Here is a 22,086-nt window from a genome sequence, read left to right as displayed (position 1 = left end):
TTTCGGACGAGAGAGAGTGAGAGTGTGAGTGAGGGAGAGAGAGAGTGTCGGCAATGTCGATCAACACAAACAATTAACCCAGCATAATCATTAAAGTTAAAGTAATCGAATCATGAAAGTAAAGCACACTGTTTGCTTTGATTAAAGAAACAACCGGGTATTACAAGTAAACACCGCATCAGAATGATATATGGTTTCCATTTGATTGATGTACATTTTACATTACATCATATAAGCCTTTTTGATTATCAGTTAACTTAATAACCAAAACATAGCAACTCATCACTATGAGAAACAACCTTTAATGATATAGTTACAATTATAAACTGGTTTACCCCCATTTGCTACAATTTATATAGTGACGAATAATCATAAATTGTATTTTGTTTTTCTCTCTGACTTGTGAAAAACAAAATAAACTCATCAAGTTTATACTAATATATATTTTACCGCAAAACTACTGGACGGTGAATATCTTATTAACATTAATCATATCTTTAAAATGATTAATTTTATCCAATATCTCAATATCGTATGAGAGGGGTAACTGTCTAAGAAGATGATTGTACCTGGCTCTTTCGAGCATTGGACCGAAATCATCTCAGACCTCATGCTTCATTATACATGGTGTAAGAGAGACACATCTTTAAAAGTCCAAGAGAAGTGAGATATCCATGACTAATCACAACACATCAGATCGTATTGCTTTTGAAGTCTTGCATATTTTGCAGCCCAAACTCATGAAATTATTGATTTCAGAAGACTCATGAAACTTGATCGACACCACAATCATCCCAAATATGATGTTACCAAGTCATGCATACCCAAAACTGCTAAACATTAGCCCATTTGATCTGGATTAGTTCACAAACTAGTTAATTTAAACGTGATATAAAATAGAAGCCAAAAAATAGTCTGAAAAAAAAATCTATTAATCCAAAAGGTTTCAGACAAACAGCATTCGTAATCCATGAACGTACATATCGTACCAGTTAAACCCTTTAGTTAGAGGTCTATTAGTCTACACATACACGTGTGGATGTTCATTGTTCACCCAGCTTCATACCCTTTATATATATAATTTCTTTTCAATAATGTTAGCTTTTCTCCAGTGGGCATATCTTTATAAACAACTTTTGCAGGTGGGCAATTAGGTTAGGTTTTGGACACTATAATATCATGATTCATAGAGTGAAGACAAGGCAGAAGGAGGAGTTTGGAGGTTAACAATTGGCCTCTATCTTAAGCATGCACCAACTTCTCTCCACATTAGAAAGTTTCTGCCTTTTGGCATTAAACAGAGAAGGGCATGCAAGAACCCTAAAAAGAAAAGACGGTACAAAGAACATTTTATAGATTCTGCTTTGGATTACTTTTATCTTTCCGCCCCTTTAGAAATGAGGCTGAATGCAAATTCAACTAAAAGCATGTTTTCCTCTTTTGCTTTGTGCACGATATGGGAGCAAGATTTCTCGACTAATTAGTGAAGAACCACATCAATCGGAGGCTCCTGCTCTTTATCTACCATTTCATTTTGCAATATATATGTAGAAATAATAGTGTATATACACTATCAATCGTTTCATATGTTACGTTTGAAAACTGTCAATCAAAACTATTGCATTTGTGGGTGTGTATCGATATAATATCAAGTTATAACCAATGAGACTAGACTTTATGTTGTTGCAGTCTTTATTTTTCAATTGATTGTGTAATAAGAGAACATTAGTGTTATCCTTCAAATATAGAATTAAAGCCCTATAGGTCGCTTCCCCTTGGGGATTAAGAAACATTCCTGCTACGTCGATCTCCTTGTAGGCTGTCCATGGTGATTAGTGAGTATGACCTTGGAATGAGTTTTGTTACAGTGCATGATCGATGGAAATTTCCTTTACAATAGCACAATTATTTATCTGAAGTGCACTCTTGACCACTGAAATGACTAATCTCATCAACGTACAATCTCATTTACCTGGTTACAAGGTGATCAAGAATATTGTAGTTAGAGCTGTCAATGGGTCGTGTCGTATCAGATCAAGATATTTGTCGTCTTACAAGAGACAAACCCAAACCTAACTTATTTAATAATTGTGTCAAAAATTTAAACTCAAACTCAACCTACTTATTAAACAAGTTATCCGTTTTTTTTTTAGGGGAAATTGTCAACTCTTTATTCAATACTTAAACGAAATTACAATCAAAAGAAAGTACATTAAGAATAAAATTTGGGGGAATGTTTTCCCAAACTAAAGAAGATCTAGACAGAGAAGCAAAATAAGCTAAACAGTGAGCCACACAATTGGCTTGACGATAAGCATGCTTGAACATAGAACCTGGAATGAAATTCAACCCTTCTATGATGTCATCATACACACGACCCAATTGGGAAGTATGGGGAATGATAGCCTGCTTAGTAGCATTAGCAAGAGTTAAAGAATCCGTCTCAAACACTACCGGAGAGAACCCTTTATCTCGTACAAACTTCACAGCTGCTCTACCAGCAAGAGCCTCCACATGTTCTGCAGAATAAACATCCTCCAGAGCTTGACAGAAACCCCCAACACAAGTACCAACAGCATCTCTAACAACAATACCAATACCTCCACTAGAACTAGAGCTTGAAAAAGCCCCGTCCATATTCACCTTTAACCAACCTTGAGCAGGAGGTTTCCACCTACAACTCCCCCTCTCAATCCTAGGCAATGACCTCCTATAGAACTGGAAATCAGTAAGCCTAGCATTTAAGCTGAAAAGCACATCACCTTCCCGAGCCTCTACCTGTTCCCAAACTCTATGATTCCTCTCCTTCCAAGCACCCCATATGAAAAATAATAATTTACACCACCCTTCTTTTTTGAATCTGCTTAACCCATGCCATTTAATAAATAAGTCGTGTCGTGTTGGATAAAATGACTCATTAAAAGGTTAACATTGCGACCCATTTAACTAAAATAATATATAAATTGATTAAATTCACTAAAAACTGCAAAAGATGAAAAATATAAATAATTATATATAATTCATGAACAATATTACTTTTTTTTTAAATGAATTGTGAACACGGGTTATATATGTAATATAACATGATCCATTTAATAAGTGAGTTATATGGGTTCACTTAGTGTTAGTGGGTTGACCCGCGGCCGACCCATTTATTAAATGAGTCATGGAGGGTTGACCCGCGACCGACCCGCTTTTTAATCGTGAGGGTTCAATCAGTTGTATTTTGTGTGAGTTTCGAGCAGTGTTATCGGGTCGTGTCAACCCTAATTGTAGTCACCCAATTTTAGATTTAGTTTCAATGTTTGAGTATGTAAATGTATTTTAAGTGTCTTAATCTTAACTATTAAAATAAAATTCAATTGTCACCATAACTTCATTGGATGCCTGATGACTTGATGAACACTATTGGCATCAATTTCGGGCTCAAAAAATGCATAGTTTTACTTGCTTTGAATTCTTAGCCGAAAGATCTCACATGTCCACCAAACACAAATCAAACTTGTCTTCCATCTTCTTATGAAAGGATTGTAAAACGGATCCACCCCAAGGAGGACGATAAATAATCATAAATAATCGACATACATGCAGTAGAGCGGAAGTCGCCATTGCAAAAAGTGAGACCCTTAAAATGGAACATTTGGTTAGGGCTAGGGTTGGAGCAGAGAGGAAACAAAGCATATGAGGCTTTTCTTTTCTCCCCCTCCCTCATAAGGGTTCAAAAAACAAATGTGATTGAAATGATATATGTTAGTATTCCAAATGTCCTCCATATGTTCTCTAATTAGTTGTTTAATGGGTAGCTAGCTCCAAATTATTCCAAAGTTAGTATTCCTATAATGACCAACATTAAACGTACATACGAGAGACACCCAAACCTAGTTGTTGGGAGACATTGTATATACATACTTGGAACAATCATATTCTCTTGAAAGTGTAATAAAATGAACTTTATGGAGAGGATAAGCTGGGCTGGTACAACAGAAGGATCTAGGAAGCTCCCAACAAATTGAACTGGGGACATTTTGTTGAGGTTTTTCTTTCTTTCTTTTCTTTCTTTGGACTGGTTTGTTAAGCTTTCTTATTTTGTGCTTTGAATTGTATAATGTAAACCAGCTTTGGTCCAGCTATGTTCGCAGCCAAACGCGTTTGTGCAAGGTTATTGTGTTCATGAAGTTAAGCTAGCCAGGCTAACAGTTCACGTACACCCAATAACTCCTTTACTGTTTCTTTTATTTCTTTCCAAGATATGGGTAAGATTTTTTTATCATGGATAGTTCATCCTTTTAAGGGCTACATCATTACATAGAATTGTTTACCGTACGTAAAGTTAATCAATTTTAATTTACATATCGTTACCCTGAAAATTTCCTAATATTCTATTACACAAACAACACACCAAGTTCCCTATCATGCTATTCCTACACGCTTTGAAGGTTCGTGGCTCGATCATCAGGTTAAAGTCTTCTCTCATTGCTACGCTCCTGCTGAGTGTTGACCAACCAAGGCCCCAAACAGCTCAGAATTAAGCGACCCCAACCAGACGACGACGACTAATGGAATAAACAAACCACCCACATTCATAGGCAGCCAGCTAACCCTACCGTTTTGATTCAACTCCACCGTCTGATTCATGCCATGTGTCTGCACACCACCCCTGTGATTGTTCTTAGAATGGTGCCTGGTGTTGTTCTCTTCGAACGTGGAAGCTGCTTTCACTTTCATACCATTGTTTATTTAAACAAGTGTGATTGATCCATTCAATATTAGTATTATGAACTTAAAAGCACATAAACATCGGGCCTTGTCGCTTTCTCCTTTCAGCAAGTCCCTTTCCATATGAAACATTGCTTTCAAACCTTCACTTGGTATACTTCTATTCGAATCTTTGGAGCCTTCGAGAACCATTTTGTTTTGCTTATTAGTCCCTCCATTTGGAGATATTTAGCTTAGATATGCCCTTCTTTGGATCTTGCTGATGTTCAAACAACGGTACAATTAGCATGCGATTACCCAATTCAAGATGACGACTATACATATCACTAATCATGGTACATTTATCAATACAAATCTTTTTTGGATTTACGAAACTATTGCATAAGCATACATATCACTAATCATTGTACATTCAATATTTACCACTATGATGACTCATGTTACCACTCTGATAACTCACGTGGTAACTAGAAAAAAATTCGTCATTAAGGTAATTAAGGTCTTCATTAGAGTAAAGTAGCTTTTCATTTGAGTAATTCAGTCATAAAAGTGATAATTGTATGTATGTAATATGTTAACATATTGTAAAATTTCCCACTAATCAAACCTGTAAGATCCATTTTCTTACCGTACATGTTTATAGATAAATTGTTGCCACACAAAGTTACCCTAGGGAAACATGATTTCTTCACAATGTGCGGACACATATAAATAGTAAAAAATGTAGGGGCACAAATGCAAAAGTGGAGCCTTGTATTCTTTCTTGCACACTAAGGATAAAGCCTCTCTAATAAGAAAGAACAATTAAAATAAACCACCCACAATTATATTTAAAATCCAATACAACCTCCATAACAAAAAATATCTGGGTTCTTAAAGCTGTTGTTTACTGTGGTTTAGGGGTCCACTACCTTTCCTCTGTTTGAATCTGAAAAGAGGAAAAAAGAAAAGATAAAAAAAAACCAAAACCCCTATATAAGGTGGCCTGTGTAAAAGAAAGATCTCATAGCAAGTGAAAGAAACCTCAAAGACAGCCTTAGAAGCCTTTCTACTTCTGTGTTAGAAGGCAAGAATACCTTGTTTTGTTCACCAGGAAGTTCCTTGCACTTTCTTCAGAGACAGCCAATCAACTTCTATCCTTCTCTATATTTAAACTCTTCAAGCACCAAAAATATTCATCAAACTTTCAGACTCATTTTTCTTTGAGTAAAACCTTAAAAGCTGAAAATGGGAGTTGGAGGAACTTTGGAGTACTTGTCTGATCTAATGGGTAGTGCTGGCCATAAACACAAAAGGAAGAAGCAATTACAGACTGTGGAGCTCAAAGTCAGAATGGACTGTGATGGTTGTGAGCTTAAGGTCAAGAAGGCCCTTTCTTCTTTAAGTGGTATGTCAACATTTCCCTCCATCATTTTCTTTTTCTTTGTTTTTTCATAACTGGCATTACTTTAGGCTGATCAGAATACTGGCTGTTTTTGCAGGAGTTAAATCTGTGGAGATTAACAGAAAGCAACAGAAGGTGAGTGTTACAGGGTATGTTGAATCCAACAAGGTGCTGAAGAAGGCAAAGTCAACAGGGAAAAGGGCAGAGATATGGCCTTATGTTCCCTACAATCTAGTGGCTCAGCCCTACATGGCTCAAGCTTATGACAAGAAGGCACCTCCTGGTTATGTCAGGAAAGTGGAGAACACTGCGACTACTGGCACCATGACAAGATATGAAGACCCCTACACCGCCATGTTCAGTGATGAAAACCCCAATGCCTGCTCTATCATGTAGCTAGTTTCACAACATAGAGCAAAAGATTTTCCGTCTTGTCTACTCTTATTAGTCTCCTCCTAGCTCCAAGCCTCTGTAATATTTTGAATGTAGGATATTTTTTTTTCTTTTCTATTTTATTTTTTTCCCCTAAGTTTGTAACTTTGTGTGGGATTTCCTCATATATTGAGAATGTGAGTTGTTGATTTGTTGGGGGTGACGATCTCTAACACGACATATAACGCCTCTAATTCAATTAAGACAAAGTAAATACCAGTTCAACAAGTGCTATATAATGTATTGGTAGTGGTATCAGTTGGTAAATTTTATCCGCAAATCATCTGGGTTAACCCGAACACAACACAATTGTAATGGGATTAAGCAGTCACAATCCAACTTTGCTTATGATATGTCCAACTTTGCATATCATATGTGTGGTTTTGAAATTGGTGGGTGGTCCAAGAGTTGGAAGACACAATCCAAAATCAACCAAAATGGATGGGTATTAAGTCGGGAGGTTTGAGATTTTATATACAAGGAATTGTATAAACAATGTACCAGACACATTGTATATTATGTTTCAAATCAGCAACATTTCAAAAGCACAAGAATAGTGTTTTGGATACTAGTTGGGTTGGTATGAGGTACCAATCAGAGCGCTTTATTTTGTGTTGTCCATACTCCATAATTCATGATGTTACTGTTACCTCTAGTGACTTCGGCTTCCACAGCTGTATCTTCACTCTAAACTAGCTAGTGCAAGCTGGCTCCAACATATATATATTATAGGACCTTAGGGGGGTGGCTACTGCCATTTCGTAAGCAAAACTAACATTCACGGGAAAGAAAGTGGTCCTGGTTCTAATTGAAATACTTACCAGAGATTACATCAATGTGAAAGATCTCTGTTGACTAAAGTGACTAGAGCTCAAATCATATTAGGTGCATATGATAGCTTTGCGACTTCACAAAATCGAGAAAGAAAATTGATATTCATGTTTTGGTTGAGTAACTAAAAAGAAGGATTTGCTTTTGCCTTGGCAACTTCCTTACCTCTTTCTGGAACCAAAATGCATTTGAATAATGTTAGCTTTGGTGCCAATTATTTTGAATACTAGGCTCCTTAGACCTTTTACACATGAGGACTAGGACGTTGGTTTTCAGCAGACATATATCTGAAGCACAATGTAAGCGAGTTACTCAACCAAAACATGAATATCAATTTTCTTTCCTTTTTAGCTTTTTCACTTTTCTTTTCTGCATCCTTTCTCTGATCCAGAGGAAGCGTAAAGACGTTTCACCATGCATACCTAGAGTTCAGAAAGGAACAGCTGGCCTCAAAGGCTCAAACCCACCTCATAATGTAAAACATACAGTATTACCTACAATCCCGAGGATTAAAACAATAAGCATCTTATTTACTCCCCAAAAAACAAACCATAATCATCTTTAGTCTAATCACACCTTAAGTGATTATCATTTGACAGTAAATGGAACAACAAAGCAGCATGTAAGGCGAAGGTGGAAAGAAACTAAAACCGTTGGCCCAAAGTAAACATTTCCAAAAGTAATACTAACTAATCAGGTTAGTGCATTTTATAGAATAGACACTTACAACAGTAATATACAAAATGTATTACTATTGGCTTTAAAGAAGTGGAGTAACCAAGTAGCCAAATTCTAAAGAAACCTCAATATTCATGGTCTAATAGAAGTTGTCCAGGATATTGTATGTGATTGGTCTCAGGACTATATAATTTTCTCAGAAAAAAATGAAACAACATATATTCAAAGCTCAAGCCAAAAGCAATGTCAGCCGAGTTTCATACAGGGACTTGTTGCCCTTTACATAAAGCTGACCAGAACAATGTCAAATGACATAGTAGCTAAGCAGTGAGGTCCTCCAACTTTCAGACTAAGCCCATTTTAAGCAATTTTAGAGATTCTAAAGAAAGCCAGGTCTCAGTAAGCAACATACCTAACATAAAAGCAATCTCTTGCATCACAGTACTCTCCTCCCACAGGCATGCTGACACCGTTTGGTAGTATTGATGGTGAGATATATTAGAGGATTTTGTCTAGGCCATATATCAAACCAACTACATCAATCCCATTAGTAAGCATAGGACCTAGAAGAATATAGGAAAGCAGGACCATTGCTATTTTTGCTTTTCCTGCATGATCCCACAGTACTACCCAGTTATGCACCCAACTAAGGTAATAGTTTTGGTTTACAGCTAAAAGCAACACACGAACTCTATAGCTAAATCTAGATAACTGATATTAGTATAGAGGTAGCCTAATACATTCTGGGGTATGTGTTTTTTGAATTTTATAGTGAGGCCCTATAGAGAATTGAACCATCATCTGCCACCCTATACTTTGAGACTGATAATGGGATTATACTCTGAGATAAAACAATTAACGTACCCTACCTTTTATACTTACCAGCTGTACACAAATCATGGAAGATAAATTTTTATTCATCTGTTATTTGAGGGTGAATAGTTTCATTAAATTATTATATCATCTCCACAAATGTAATGAATGCTATATACATACAACTATCTAGAATGTAAAATGAAATAGCTAAGAGTTGGGATGCTACCAATTTCGCAACATAGAATGCTGGGGCTATATTTCATCCACAGGATGGATCTTTGATCTGCAAGCCAACCGTAAAAAAAGGTGCTCTGATATATGTGTGGTACTTGCATTCCTGTCTCAACTCGAGCCTTACGGTATGGAAAATCAGGAGATGCACTTGATAGGCTTCCTATTTGTTTGTAGGTAATGCTCTATTTCCCGAGTAGATGCCAACAAAATTAATATCGTAGTCAAGAATAGCATTTCCAGGTATATTGCAGTCACCTATGAGAGAAATATACATATATCAGTTTCTCAATAGTTATCATGATAATCGATGGTGCATGAGCTCATTTTCTCCTCACTATGTGGGGGAAAATTTTAAATGTCATATTGTAAGCAAGCATGGCAATAAATCATTACGATTCCAACAAGTTTACCATTGACGTAAGGATTGATTGAACTTGATCAGTTCTTTTTTTCTTTATCAATTGATCAAATCAAGTTCATAACTATGACATTTTGATGGAAAAAGCTGATAGTAGGGTTGTAATTGTCCTGATTAGTATTTTTGAACATCTTTTAGGGCCCAACACTCTAAGATAATTTGAGATGACAATAGTTAAGATACCATGGCTCCATGACCAAAAACCTAAAGAATCAATATATGGAGTTTCATAGATTTTAGAACTTCACCAGCAAAGCATCCGGCAGGTTCTGGCCCATATGCTAAATTTGAAGGAATGTGAAGCTTCCGTTTCCCCCCTGTGCAATATTTGTTGTGTGAGAACTTGTTTTTTTGTTTTATGCAAATGAGAATTAAAAATAAACAAATAAACAGATAATCAGCTTTAAAACCTTACCTACTTGCATTGGAGGCACACCTTCACCCCCAAAAATTCCTTGATCCAGTCCCTTAATGACCTGGACTCCATAACATATATGAGACAATGTTAAATGAACACTACAGGGTGATAAACACTGCTTTACTGATAATTTGAATTAAGCACACTTTGATATCCTAGTAAAACCATTTCTCTGCATAGGTAAGTATACAAGATGAAAAGTTCTGTTGTTAATCACATCTAGAGGCGTACAACAAGCTTGAAAATTAGGAAAATAAAATCGGTTTATTGAGAATTAGAAATAGGTGTCAAGTATTTATATAGTAGTATTTATAATAATTCAGGCCTTATTTTGATGGGAAGGGAAGATTCTTGAAAATCAATAAAGAAGTAGATGTCCTAGGGATTTGGTATTCTGTATGATGTTCAAGGATGACAGGCTAATACAAGAAACTGAGCTTGCCCTCCAAAACGATATTTTGAACCACAAAGAACAGCAGAAAATCGTTTTGAGTAGAATACTATGGATACTGCAGCAGTGGAGACTCTGTTGAGTTTCTGCAAGAGTTGAAGTGTGTGATGTAGACATCAAGCAAAGCAAAGAGGCTTCTAGAGTACAAGAAACATTTGCCCTAGAATCTACATTGAAAGAGGAAACCACCATATTAGCAAACAACCACTTCATGATTAATAGTACAAACAGGAGTTCTCAATTTATTGCCTCAACTACAAGTTTTATGATTCACTACCCATTTAATTTTGGCTGGAAATTGAGAACCTTTATTGTTCATGATGATGCTTAGACATTACGGAAGGCATCAAGCAAATACTAATCCAGTTTGCACCATGAAATTCCAATACTGGATTCGAGTTTAGTCCAACATTGGAAGAATGATAACAGATGCAGGAAAAAGATTTGAATTCTCATGTTGTCTACACTCACTATTCTCCCCACATAGTAGACTGCTGGATCTATTGTGGACTGATTACACAGAATCCCTAGCGTAACATACTTCAGAAACCTCTGGAGCATTTGTTGAAATTGATTAAATTTTTTTAAACTTCCTTTATGCTAAATTCTCTTTACTCTAGTTCTTCTCCTTGCCTCTCTTCTCTTCTCCATCTCTGTTTCTCTCTATTTCTTTATGTCTGCTATCAATTGGTATCAAAGCAGTCTTTCTCCTAACTCGTTCTCTCAGGCTCAGCACGGTAATCTATTACCAAATTTGAACTTAATAGGAGATCCAAGGAATCTGGATAGGAAATATATTAACCACAATCCTCAAACATTCATTTCTTTAGCCTTCAGAAGAAGTCTTTAATAAGAAAACAAAATGGATCACTCGGTCAAGGTCCAAACAAATGAATATTAACTATGATGTCATGAAAATTCTAGAAGTAGCAAGAAAAGAAAACAAGATGATTTAAGAAGAAAGAACAGATAGCAGTTGTTCATTGTGCATTCATTTCCTGGAGTTCTAACAGGGGTCCTGTGAAAGAATCGAAATGCAATCACTCCAATAACTTCAGTAAGATATGAACATTCTTTCCTGAGAAGCTGAATTGTTTAAGTTCAATTTCTTTGAAATACAAGTTGAAGAAGTTAAATGCACATGCATTATTCCCCTGTGAGTTTTCAGTTTATCTAACAGAATGCATTCTTCTGTTTAAAGAAAAGCACAATGTCACTTAACTAAGCAAAAGAGAAGACAGAGACTCATCAATTCACCAATAGCAAGTTGCGTATATGACATAAGTAGTTGATGTGATAAAAAGACACAATATGCAGATAAACTTTTACTTATATAGAATGCATTTTCGTTAAGAGTTTGTCATGGCCTTTACTCCATAATCCCATATTTAAAACCTTCATGCATGATTAATATCAAATGAAAACAAAGAGAGACTAATGACTGGCAGTCTGGTAATAAGGTTGACCAGCATCAATTATTAAGAGCAATTTCATACCTTGCCAACACCAATGCGCATAGTGAGAGGTCTACCACGTTTGTAGCTGCTGTCAAAGACTGTCCCATCACCGAATCTTGCAGTGTAGTGAATCTGCACGTGGGAAAACAGGTTCATGTGTTATAAGTTGTTGGCAAACGTTGTGGGGACTATCTAATTGGACTGAAGTTTTAGAGAGGCGGAGGCAAAGGAATTGTGGGAAAAGATTATTCATTGGTCCTCTTTCTGGGTTTCGAAGTGTTAGAGATGCATCATAGTAAAGTTGTTTATTAATCTATTGATGGCATTTCAATACCCCCAAGAATTTCCTTAAAATTGTAGATATATGGATAAGAGAATGTTGGTGAGTGTTTCTAGGTTGAACTAAACACATAAATTATTAAGTTTCTCTCTTAACAGTTAAGTTCCTTTAATTGAACCGTACTTAAAACACCAAGAAGATTCAATTAAAAAACTGAGTTGAACAAACTAAAAGTCTAAAAAAAGATGGAGTAGTACATATTTACTGTCTTGAGAACATTATCAAGGTAAAAAGCAATAAGGTGTCATGAGAACATATCAAAACCTACTATATTAATGACAGAAGATTGTGAATCAAGGAAATTTCACCAGCTTTACAGGAGAGAAAAGACCCGAATCATGTTTATAATGTCATGCTCAGAAGCAAAAACCCATTCCAAACTGATCCTCCTTCGACCTTCTAAATACAGTTTAGATTCATTTTATAGTATGTTATCAACTTCACCTAGATCTTTCCCATTATTTTAATGACCCAAAGTTTATGGCTTTCATAAATAAGGTTTCTCAAATATAACAAGCTTCAAGATTTCTTGACTATCCATTAAAAACCAAACCCAGAAGATCGACTTTTCTTTTTTGAACTAAAATTTAACCAAACTAAGCACAATGAGTTGAAAACCAACCAAAGATTGGAAACTCACATTGATGAGCTCACCACGAGGAGCTTGTATACCCGACCCGACTGACAGATCACAGAAACCAAGCCCAGAACGAGCAAAGTTCATCTCACACAGAGGCTCTCCCACGGTGGCGTAGTACTCAACTCTCGTGGCATTAGCTTCCAAAGGTGACAATGCCACAACTGAAGCTGCTAAGAGGCCAATACCCACATTGAACACACTCCTTTTACTCACAACATTTGATTCCCAAGTTAGCCTGGCATTGTTTTCAGTTGCTGAGGAACAAGAACATGAACAGGAAGAAGAAGGGAATGAGGTTTTGGGATTAAGGGTCTGAATGTGGGGGTGAAGCTTTGGAGTAATGGTTAGAGCAGAGGCTGTCATTGTTGGGTGTATAGGTAATGCTATCTGCCTATCTGGGGCTTTGGGAGTTTGTATGGCTTTGCGAACTTGCTGATGGGTCTTGTGATTTACGGGGGAAACAGTGGTGGTGGTTACAATGCTGCCTGCTTAGGGAAGATCTTGGCCGTTTAAGTTGGATAAGAGCATATTGAGAATTATTCATTTTAATAATTTGTAGTTAGATTTTTTTTTTTAAATTAATGCACCAAGCAGAGTTAGGAATGATAAAAAAGAGTTAGAATGATAAAAAAAAAAAAAATAGTACCTGACCCTTTGTGGGGGAAATTGCATTTCCTCAAATTATAAAAACTGAAGGTAGATATATAATATGATATAATCTAGTACTTAGGGTTTTTGGTACAGGGTCCATGCGCCTGGTTCTCTTGTGTTTGGCGTTTCTCGTCTGGCGGCACCCTCAAGTTGGCATTGGCCTTTGGTTGCGCTGGTGTATTGTGGTTGCTAACAGACCGGCTATCTATGTTTCTAGGTAATGTGGATGCCACTTAGGAGGGGTCGTTGCTTTCGGTGTCTCCTTTGTCATGGTGGTTGTGGTGGTTCGCCGGATAGGCAACCTGTAGTGGTTTAAGGCTAGGATGGTCATATATAGAATTCTCTAGTTGAGTCACGCTGGTTTTTTTTTTTTTTTTTTTTATCAAGGTTGGAGGGGATAGTTGGGTAGTTGGTTTCATAACTTGCCCCGACGGTGTGATCTGAGTGGCCAGATTTGGGCTGTGGTGGATATTGGTGGATTGCAATGGTGTTTGTGGGAACCTAGTGGTGGTTTGGTGGTAGTGCACTGACTTATTAGTAGCGGAGTTTTATAGTTATAGTTGGAGGCGGTTTTTCGGCCAGTATAGGAAGTTTGGAGGTGGGTTGGCTCCACGAGGGGGTTTGGTTATGCAGAGCTCACTGCTGTTTACATTTGGTGTATGGGGTTTAGTCACCAATTTCACTATTTTGACAATATCCAATGCACAGTTGGAGAATTTCACATGTGTTGAGGGATTAGTCATTGGGCCTAGGAAGCTTTTGGGATACCTTGATATTGTCACCAAAAAAAAAAAAATACAACTAAAAACGACATATCTTTAATTTTGTTCCGAAACTACTTCAAAGTATACCATCAAATGATCTCAAAGTATCTCAAATATCTACTAGTTTTGGTCTACATCACTGTTCCAAAACTACTTTCACTTATGGTCTACTAAGTTTTGAGATATTCTTAAAGCATAGCATAGCATTCACTGATCATAGTGATCAAAATCGAAGCATTTTATGTTTTGAGATTTTCTTGAAGCATATAGCATAGCGTTCACTAATCACAGTGACTAGAATCGGAGCATTTTTCATCATAAAAGAGCTCAACCTTACCAACAACATCTAGATTTGCAGATAAAAAGTGAAAAGAATAATATTAATAATAGTAAACAAACAAACAAACAAATAAGCTGCAACAGAAAAATATAGGGGCCAAATCCCTAACTGAGATTCAAAATTGCAACACCAATCACTACTTTTTTTTTTATTCAATTTTTTATTTTAATCAACAACAAATAAAGCAATAAAGTCTTTGAACAGACAGTAAATATTAATTAAAAATGCTTGAATTGTATCGACCTAGTGAAGACAAGATTGATCAGTTAGTAACTACAACCAAAAGCATCAGACTACTGACAAGATTGTTCAGTTAATACCTAAGACCAGAAGCAACATAGCAATAGCATCTTATGTTGTAACAGGAGGGACTACTGGCTGGGTCGGGTGGAGTAAATAGTCAGTACATTACTCTATTTTCAACTCCAGTAGGCAACATTCACTTCAAGCTATCAGCGTAATTCCAGTGTTTCTTAACTTTCTCTAATATCAACTGTGAAAGCATATTGATAAAAATGTCACCAATAAAGCCATCTGATGCTATAAGCTCAATACTCCGAAAGTGGCAGAATGGCTTTTCTATCAACTGCCCAATTTTAGACTCTTTGAATGCCGAATCAACAGATTATGCATTTTGGAACTGTATTATGTGAAAACTAGCCCTGTCAGCCTCAAAAAGGCATTGGTTATACTGAATATTACCATAATTCCTGAATGTGTAGGCCAAATGAGGATTAACATTTTCAATATCACGACACAATATGAAAATAGTAGTCTAAAGTGAAGGAAAGTACCACATAGCCTAGGGGTGGGCTCGGTGCAATTCGGTTCGGTTTTGGGCCGAAACCAAAAATCGAAACGAACTTCAATTTCGGTTCATCAACATATCAAATACTCAAAAAATATAGAGTCCAAAGTTCATAAAGTCCATCAACATATCAAATACTCCAAGCTCACAAACTAAAAATGTTTAAGTTCATAAAAAGTATAAACATCACAACAAGATCAGAAAAATAAACAAATATATATGTTGCATGAGTTTCATCTCAAGCTCGGAAAGATAGGGTCTTCGACTTTGGAGGTAACATAGCACTCTAGCTACTCCCCACTGCAGCTGAACATGGCATCTTAAGCAATTCTACATGGGCATAAGAAAATAATTACAGAAAGAGATTAGAAAAGAAAAACATGTAATCATATATAACATAAAAATTGAAACTTCATTAATCCATAAAAATTTAAATAAGAAAAACAAATCAATTACCTCTTTCCGTTTCTTCACACAATTCAATCTCCTCAATGGTGGGCACATGATGTAAACGAACATTTTCACTCATAAGCCAATTTTGTATATATCAAGGCCTCCACCATTCTAAAACTTAGAGAGCTACGATATGAATCAATTACTCTCTCACTAGTGCTGAAGAAAGATTCTGAAGCTATGGTTGACACAGAAATAGCTAGAATATCCCTGCAATGTGGGCCAATGAAGTTGATTCGTTCTTCGGACTAGCACCCAAACTTGTACAACTTGACTTCGATTTCATGACTTGCCTCTTCATTTTGCTTTGAAATTGAGGAGATCGAGAGGTTTTGTTGAAGGAGAAAGAAGTAAAAGGGTGTCAGCCCTGATGATTAGGGACTAGCATTCCAAAATTCAAACCAATTAGACGCGGGACAAAACCAATTGAAGAATCTGCTTACTTTTAGAGAGTTCAGAGAGTTCCGGCGAAGGAGAAAAGACTTCCGGCGAGGCACCGAGAGGTGAAGCTGCGAGGGAGACGTGATCACCAAAGGTACTAATTGAGAGAGATGCAGTGAACTTCATAGAGTTTTGATAGAAAATGTTGGGCGAAGCCTCGTTGAGGCGTTTTAGCGTTCAGGACCAAAAACGCAAAACGATGTTGTTTTGCCAAAAAATTCAATTTTCAGTTTGGTTCGATTTCTGACGGGTTGAAACCAAAAATCGAACAGACCAGATTCGCTGTGGTGCGGTCTTTTCTTTTAGATGCATTTTTTTTTGTGCGGTTTTTTCACACTTCGGTTCGAGTTTCGGTGCAGTTTTTTTTCGGTTTTCAGTTTCGCGGGCCCACTCCTAACACAACCTTTTCCTTGATGCTCTCAAATAAGCAAATACTCGCATAAGAAGAGTTCCACTAAAAAGCAACCAAACACTAGCAAAAAGCTTCCCTTCATCCATCTAAAAAACAATATCACCTAAGCCCACCGTAGTTGTTGTAAGACACACCGCGTATATGGAAACAAATATCTAAATTTTTCTCAAAAATATGGATACCACAATTAACAATGCCCAAGTCAACTAGAATCTGAGCAACATAACCATCCTTGCTTCAACGCTCTTCGGCTGAATATATATATATATATATATATATATATATATATATATATATATATATATATCCACTTTCCTTCTTAATACTAAAATTTTGGTATTAAGAAGGTCTCTTGTATTTGACTTACGGTTTGGCTGGATAGTTTGACAAGGAGCACCGAACGTAGTCTTCAGCGCGGTGGGCGGCGGTGCAACACCAGTCGCACTTCGTCGAGGCATCTTCAAGATCGGCGACATGATGGCGGGGGGGCTGGATCGGCTACATCTTGGGAGGCTGGATTCGAGGAGGTGTGGCTTAGTCGTGCCTCGACAGTGGGTTGCGGTGGTCTGGTCTGGCGTGGGCTTGTGGCGGCGAGGTTGGCGTTGGATTGGCGGTGTGGTCTGGCGTTAAATTGAGGCGCGAGATCCGGCAATGGGTTTCGGCTGCGAGATCCGGCGATGGGTTTCGGCGGCAAGATCTGGCGCTGGGTTGCGGAGGTTGATGGCCAATGTGTTGAAGACTAGACTTTGGGCTTGGGTCAAGCTTTCTGTGTTGGGCCTGCATTGAATCTTTCTTGGGGCTGTTGGGCTGCGATTTTGGGCTGGCTATTTTTAGTTTGTCTTTGTTATTTCCCTTTGTTTAGGGAACTCTATTTCCCTTTGTTTTTAGGGTAGCTATAAGTTTTTATTTTTAGGCTTGCTTATTTACTATGTTATTTCATAGTCTGTAGGCTTGCTTGAATAAGTGAGCATGGGTACCGTCAAATGATCGGACCTAATCTATATATCGCTGTGGTTTTCCACAAACTCTTTATCTACCCAGCGATGGTAGAGGGAGGATATGTAATGGTCATTTCTGGCCTGAGTATTAATACATATCGACATGATATTCTTCAAAAAAAAAAATACTAAAATTTTGGTATATCTACTTGGTAAATGGTAACCAACTTAAAATCAATATTTTTTTACCAACAATTCTCAATTTAATTTATTTCAACGTTTCATAGTTTATGAGAAGATCGTTTAACTGACAGCGGAAGGGTATGTAATGGCCTATTCTGGCTTGTGATGAATATACTATTTCGCTCTGTGGGCTTGATTCAAAAAAAAAAAAAAATGAGAAGATCGTTTAACTATATATATATATATATATATATATATATATATATATATATATATATATATATATATATCCACTTTCCTTCTTAATACTAAAATTTTGGTATATCTACTTGGTAACCAACTTAAAATCAATATTTTTTTACCAACAATTCTCAATTTAATTTATTTCAACGTTTCGTAGTTTATGAGAAGATCGTTTAACCCACAACAATCATTCAAATATTGTACACAAATACGAATATTTTCATTGAAAACATTAAATTTCAATAATTATTAGAAGACTCAGCATATATTAATTCATATTAAACTAGTACAATTCAATGTGTAAAAATGGTTGCTCAACATTTTCTTTTGAAATATAGTAAATAATTGATTAAATAAACATCTCTAAAAGTCTCGTTTAAAATTTTTGTGTTTTTCTAGGCCTGGGCACGTGTCCAGCCCGGTATGGATTTTACAAGGACCGAGATCAAGCTTGAATTCTTAGACCGAGCTCAAATTGCTCCAAATTTAGGAAACGGGATCGGGAAGGCCCGGACGGTTAATAAACAGACCAATCCTTCAGGCCCAATTCCATTAATTGAAATTTTTCAAAAAAAAAAACTTGTTGTGTTCTATTTTGTCTTTCATGTGCTTTGTCTTATGCATAACAAACATTGCTGGAATAATGAAGTTGTCGGCTTACTCTCTTCACCACCCTCAAACTGGCCACAAACATGAGAAGCAACCACCATCTCAGTCCCAGAAGTTGGAGCTTCAGTTTCCATTAAGGATTGTGAGTGCTTGGGGTTTAGGATTGGGAAATGGAAATTTAGGATTGGTATTTCGACGAAGTGATGAAGGAGATTGAAATCTAGAAATTTAGGAATTAAGCAAGTCCACCCGTTGAAGTTGGCTAGTTAAGACTATTTGATACGCTCAAAGCAAGCGCATAATTTAACCCTATAAATATCATTAGTAGTATAAGCAAGTAGGGATCGTTCTATTCCGGGGATTGAGGGTACACCTGTCATTGTCAAACAATTAAACAATTAAAATTAAAACAAAGTAATATAAACACAAAGATATTCACAAGTATAAACATATTTACGAAAAAGGGGGAATTTTGGATTTTGGATTCGAAAATAAACTAAGTTAAGAAAACAAATAAAAATGCAAAAACATAAAAATACGAATGGAATGAAGGAACAAAGATCAAAACCGAAACTTATGATTAAAATTGATTCAAACCCTAATATTGTTCATCTAAGTCATGAGAAAGGAGTTGATCATGTGAAACATTCGAAAGCAAATGAATTCCCATTTTTTACTTTTCAATGCTAATTAACCTAAGCGAAAGCACCTAGATTAATCCTATCAAACATGCAATCAAACCCTAGAAAGCTAGTCAATCATGTCATGTTTAACGCATTACACATAGAGAAAGGCTATCAACTCAAGTGTACAACTTAGTATGGAAAAGTCCACCTAATTGCAATTCTCTTTAATTAAATTCGATCTTTGTACAAAACCTTTACTACTTTGATTCAAGTTTACACAAAACGAAAAGTCGATTTCATGTTCTTAAACCTAGCACCATTCATATCGAAACCCTAAGTGTTTGCAACCACATAAGATTAAAATACAAAAGTTATCTATAACGCAAATTTAATTAAACAAACCCACATAAGCAACTCTCGAATCACAATATATGAATCTGAAAATTCTCAATTAATCATAAAAATTCCAGAAATAATACTTTGTTCAAACATATATGTCAACTAGTTCATAACCAACGAAATTCAAAGCAAAGGTTACAAAGGAGAATCGAATTACACCGTGGATGAAGATGAGATGGATGATTCACGTTGTGGATTCTTGAAACTCGAAAGCAAGCTTCAAGGATGGCTATGGATGGAAGTGCTCACGGCTTCTCTTCTTCTTCTTTGGCCTTGCTTGAACTCGTGGAGATGACTAAACTTGAAACTAGAGGATGGAAAGGAAAATGGAAAGGAAATGGAGAGACAAAGAAGATGGAATGGATGAAGGAATGTCCTTTCTTCTTTGTTGTAGCCTCTATTTATAGGCTACCAAGCAAAACTATTTGGATTTAAACAAATGATGATATGTTAGGTTTGAGCATTTAAACATTAATGGAATTTATTAGGTTTGAATATTTAAACACTAATGGAATTTGTTAGGTTTGAATATTTAAACACTAATGGAATTTGTTAGGTTTGAGTCACTTTCTACTCATTTTTCCTTCAATTAATTCTCCACCAAGACTTCAGATTTTGCCCGTGACTTCTTCATATGAAATGATCCATCATGAGTGTAGATCATTCTGTAAAATTTTCAGAATTTATCTCCATGTGTTTGGGCCGGAATTTCTGCTGGACTCCTTACAGGTCCAGTTTTCCAGTTTTGCTTCTGCAGAAAATTGGGCTGACTGTTTGAAGGCCTTCCACTTCTTTTTGGCTCTTGCACTCTTCATAAGAAATGTTTCTTAGGATGTCTAGAATGGATCTGGAAGGTTTCAGCTCATTTGAAGTTCATTTGGTCAGGTGGTCGCTCCTTCTTCCTTGCTTGGCTTGGTTTCTCCTAGCCGGAGTAGGAAAATGTGTAAAGTTGACCTTTTTAGTGCATTTCCATTTTTCTCCATCATTTTATGGACCTAACACTTATTTCATCATCATCTACTCCAATGTACCTAAAAATAAAAATTGAATTAAAAATCGATTCGTTAAGGAATTAACTAAGCAAAATGTGAGGAATTAACTATTAAAATACCACATTAAAATGCTCCTATCAAATTCCCCCACACTTAGCTTTTGCTAGTCCCTTAGCAAAATCAAAAACTAACAAACCAAAAAGACTATGACACAAAACAAAGAAACCAACGAAAAAATTGACTAAGTATGGAAACAAAAACACAAAGACTCAAAGAAACCAAAAACGTAAAACACAAAGCAAAACACAAAGAAAAAAAAAAAAAAAAAAAAAAAAAAGAGTAAATTCAAAGACAAAGACCATGATGTTGACATCACAAAGACCTCTATTGCCCTTTAACATATTGTCTCAGAAATCTCATACTTTCAAGACACCAAGATTAGCACTTAACCAAGAATCACATCATCAAGATATTCAAGAGGTAATTACAAAATATAATCCACATATAAGCATGTAAGACTTGGGAGTAAACAATGGTGGTGAGTGGAGCTCAACATATTTCAAACAAGTCATGATTCAAACCTCACATGGATATATCACTCTTTCTTCTCTAAGATTCAAGGCTCATGCTTAAAAGCTTATAATCACTCAATTATATGTGAGAGAAAATATTTTGAGGCAATCAAATAGCTCACATATATAAGAAACAAAAAGCACTTTGTGAATATAATTTTTTTTTTTTTTTTTAAAAGATCTCATGAAAGATATCAACTACTTGCACGAATGGACCCAAGCCATATGTTCAACTCTTGTAACTCATCTCCACATCAAAGGCTGTCCCATCTTAAGGATCAAGAAGGTCTTCTCAAAGGTTGTAATGGGGCTAAGGCTCAAGGTTTTAAGAAATGAAAGGGTAAGGAATTTTAACAAAGTATCCTAAAAACCTAGCAGAGCTCATGTTGATGTAGAGAAACTTCTAGAAATCCACCAAGGCATAACGTCATACTCATGAGGCTTTATAAAAGGGCTTAATGTCTTCATCTTCATTCTAAACTCCCTTTGATTCTAGTGAATTGGACAAAGACCAAATTTTTCGATAGTGGGCCTTCAATTCAAAACAATCTCCAAACTCACCAAGTATGGGGGACTAAAATCCATAAACATTCTTTTTTTTTTATATTTTTTTATTTTTATTTTTTTTTAATTTTTTTATGGACAAGTCTACCCCCACACTTGAATTTTCACCTCTTCTTAATCCTTGTCACCATCATGTAGTAAGTCTCAAAAGATAGCTCCACTAAGTTTTTAGAACAAAGGGTAGGATTATAACTATACTAAGGTTCAGGGGTTAAGGATTTTTAGGGTGATGAAAGAAAAGGCTTAATGTAGGCTCAAAGGGGTTTATCTAAGGGG

At 36.2% G+C, this 22,086-nt stretch overlaps 2 protein-coding genes across 3 annotated transcripts; one reads left to right on the top strand and one right to left on the bottom strand.

Annotated features, from left to right (window-relative positions):
- Positions 1 to 5,715: 5,715 nt before the first annotated feature.
- LOC133726873 (heavy metal-associated isoprenylated plant protein 23) lies at positions 5,716 to 6,683 on the top strand. The gene is made up of 2 exons (XM_062154532.1): positions 5,716 to 6,103; positions 6,198 to 6,683. The coding sequence occupies exons 1-2, from the start codon at positions 5,944 to 5,946 to the stop codon at positions 6,494 to 6,496; spliced, it is 459 nt and encodes a 152-aa protein (XP_062010516.1). The 5' UTR covers positions 5,716 to 5,943; the 3' UTR covers positions 6,497 to 6,683.
- A 2,259-nt stretch (positions 6,684 to 8,942) lies between these two features.
- Positions 8,943 to 13,265, bottom strand: LOC133726743 (photosynthetic NDH subunit of lumenal location 4, chloroplastic). 2 transcript variants are annotated; one of them, XM_062154460.1, is made up of 5 exons: positions 12,816 to 13,265; positions 11,875 to 11,967; positions 9,929 to 9,985; positions 9,758 to 9,826; positions 8,943 to 9,346 (listed from the first exon to the last, which is right to left on the bottom strand). In XM_062154460.1, the coding sequence occupies exons 1-4, from the start codon at positions 13,176 to 13,178 to the stop codon at positions 9,791 to 9,793; spliced, it is 549 nt and encodes a 182-aa protein (XP_062010444.1). In that variant the 5' UTR covers positions 13,179 to 13,265; the 3' UTR covers positions 8,943 to 9,346; positions 9,758 to 9,790. The 2 variants fall into 2 exon arrangements, with proteins under 2 accessions (XP_062010444.1, XP_062010371.1); XM_062154387.1 differs by having other exon boundaries at positions 9,925 to 9,985; positions 12,816 to 13,262.
- Positions 13,266 to 22,086: the final 8,821 nt, after the last annotated feature.

This window comes from Rosa rugosa, chromosome 1 (assembly GCF_958449725.1).
Source record: "Rosa rugosa chromosome 1, drRosRugo1.1, whole genome shotgun sequence".
NCBI lineage: Eukaryota > Viridiplantae > Streptophyta > Magnoliopsida > Rosales > Rosaceae > Rosa > Rosa rugosa.
Note: the sequence above shows the minus strand (reverse complement) of the source record. Positions and strands in the feature narration are given on the sequence as shown.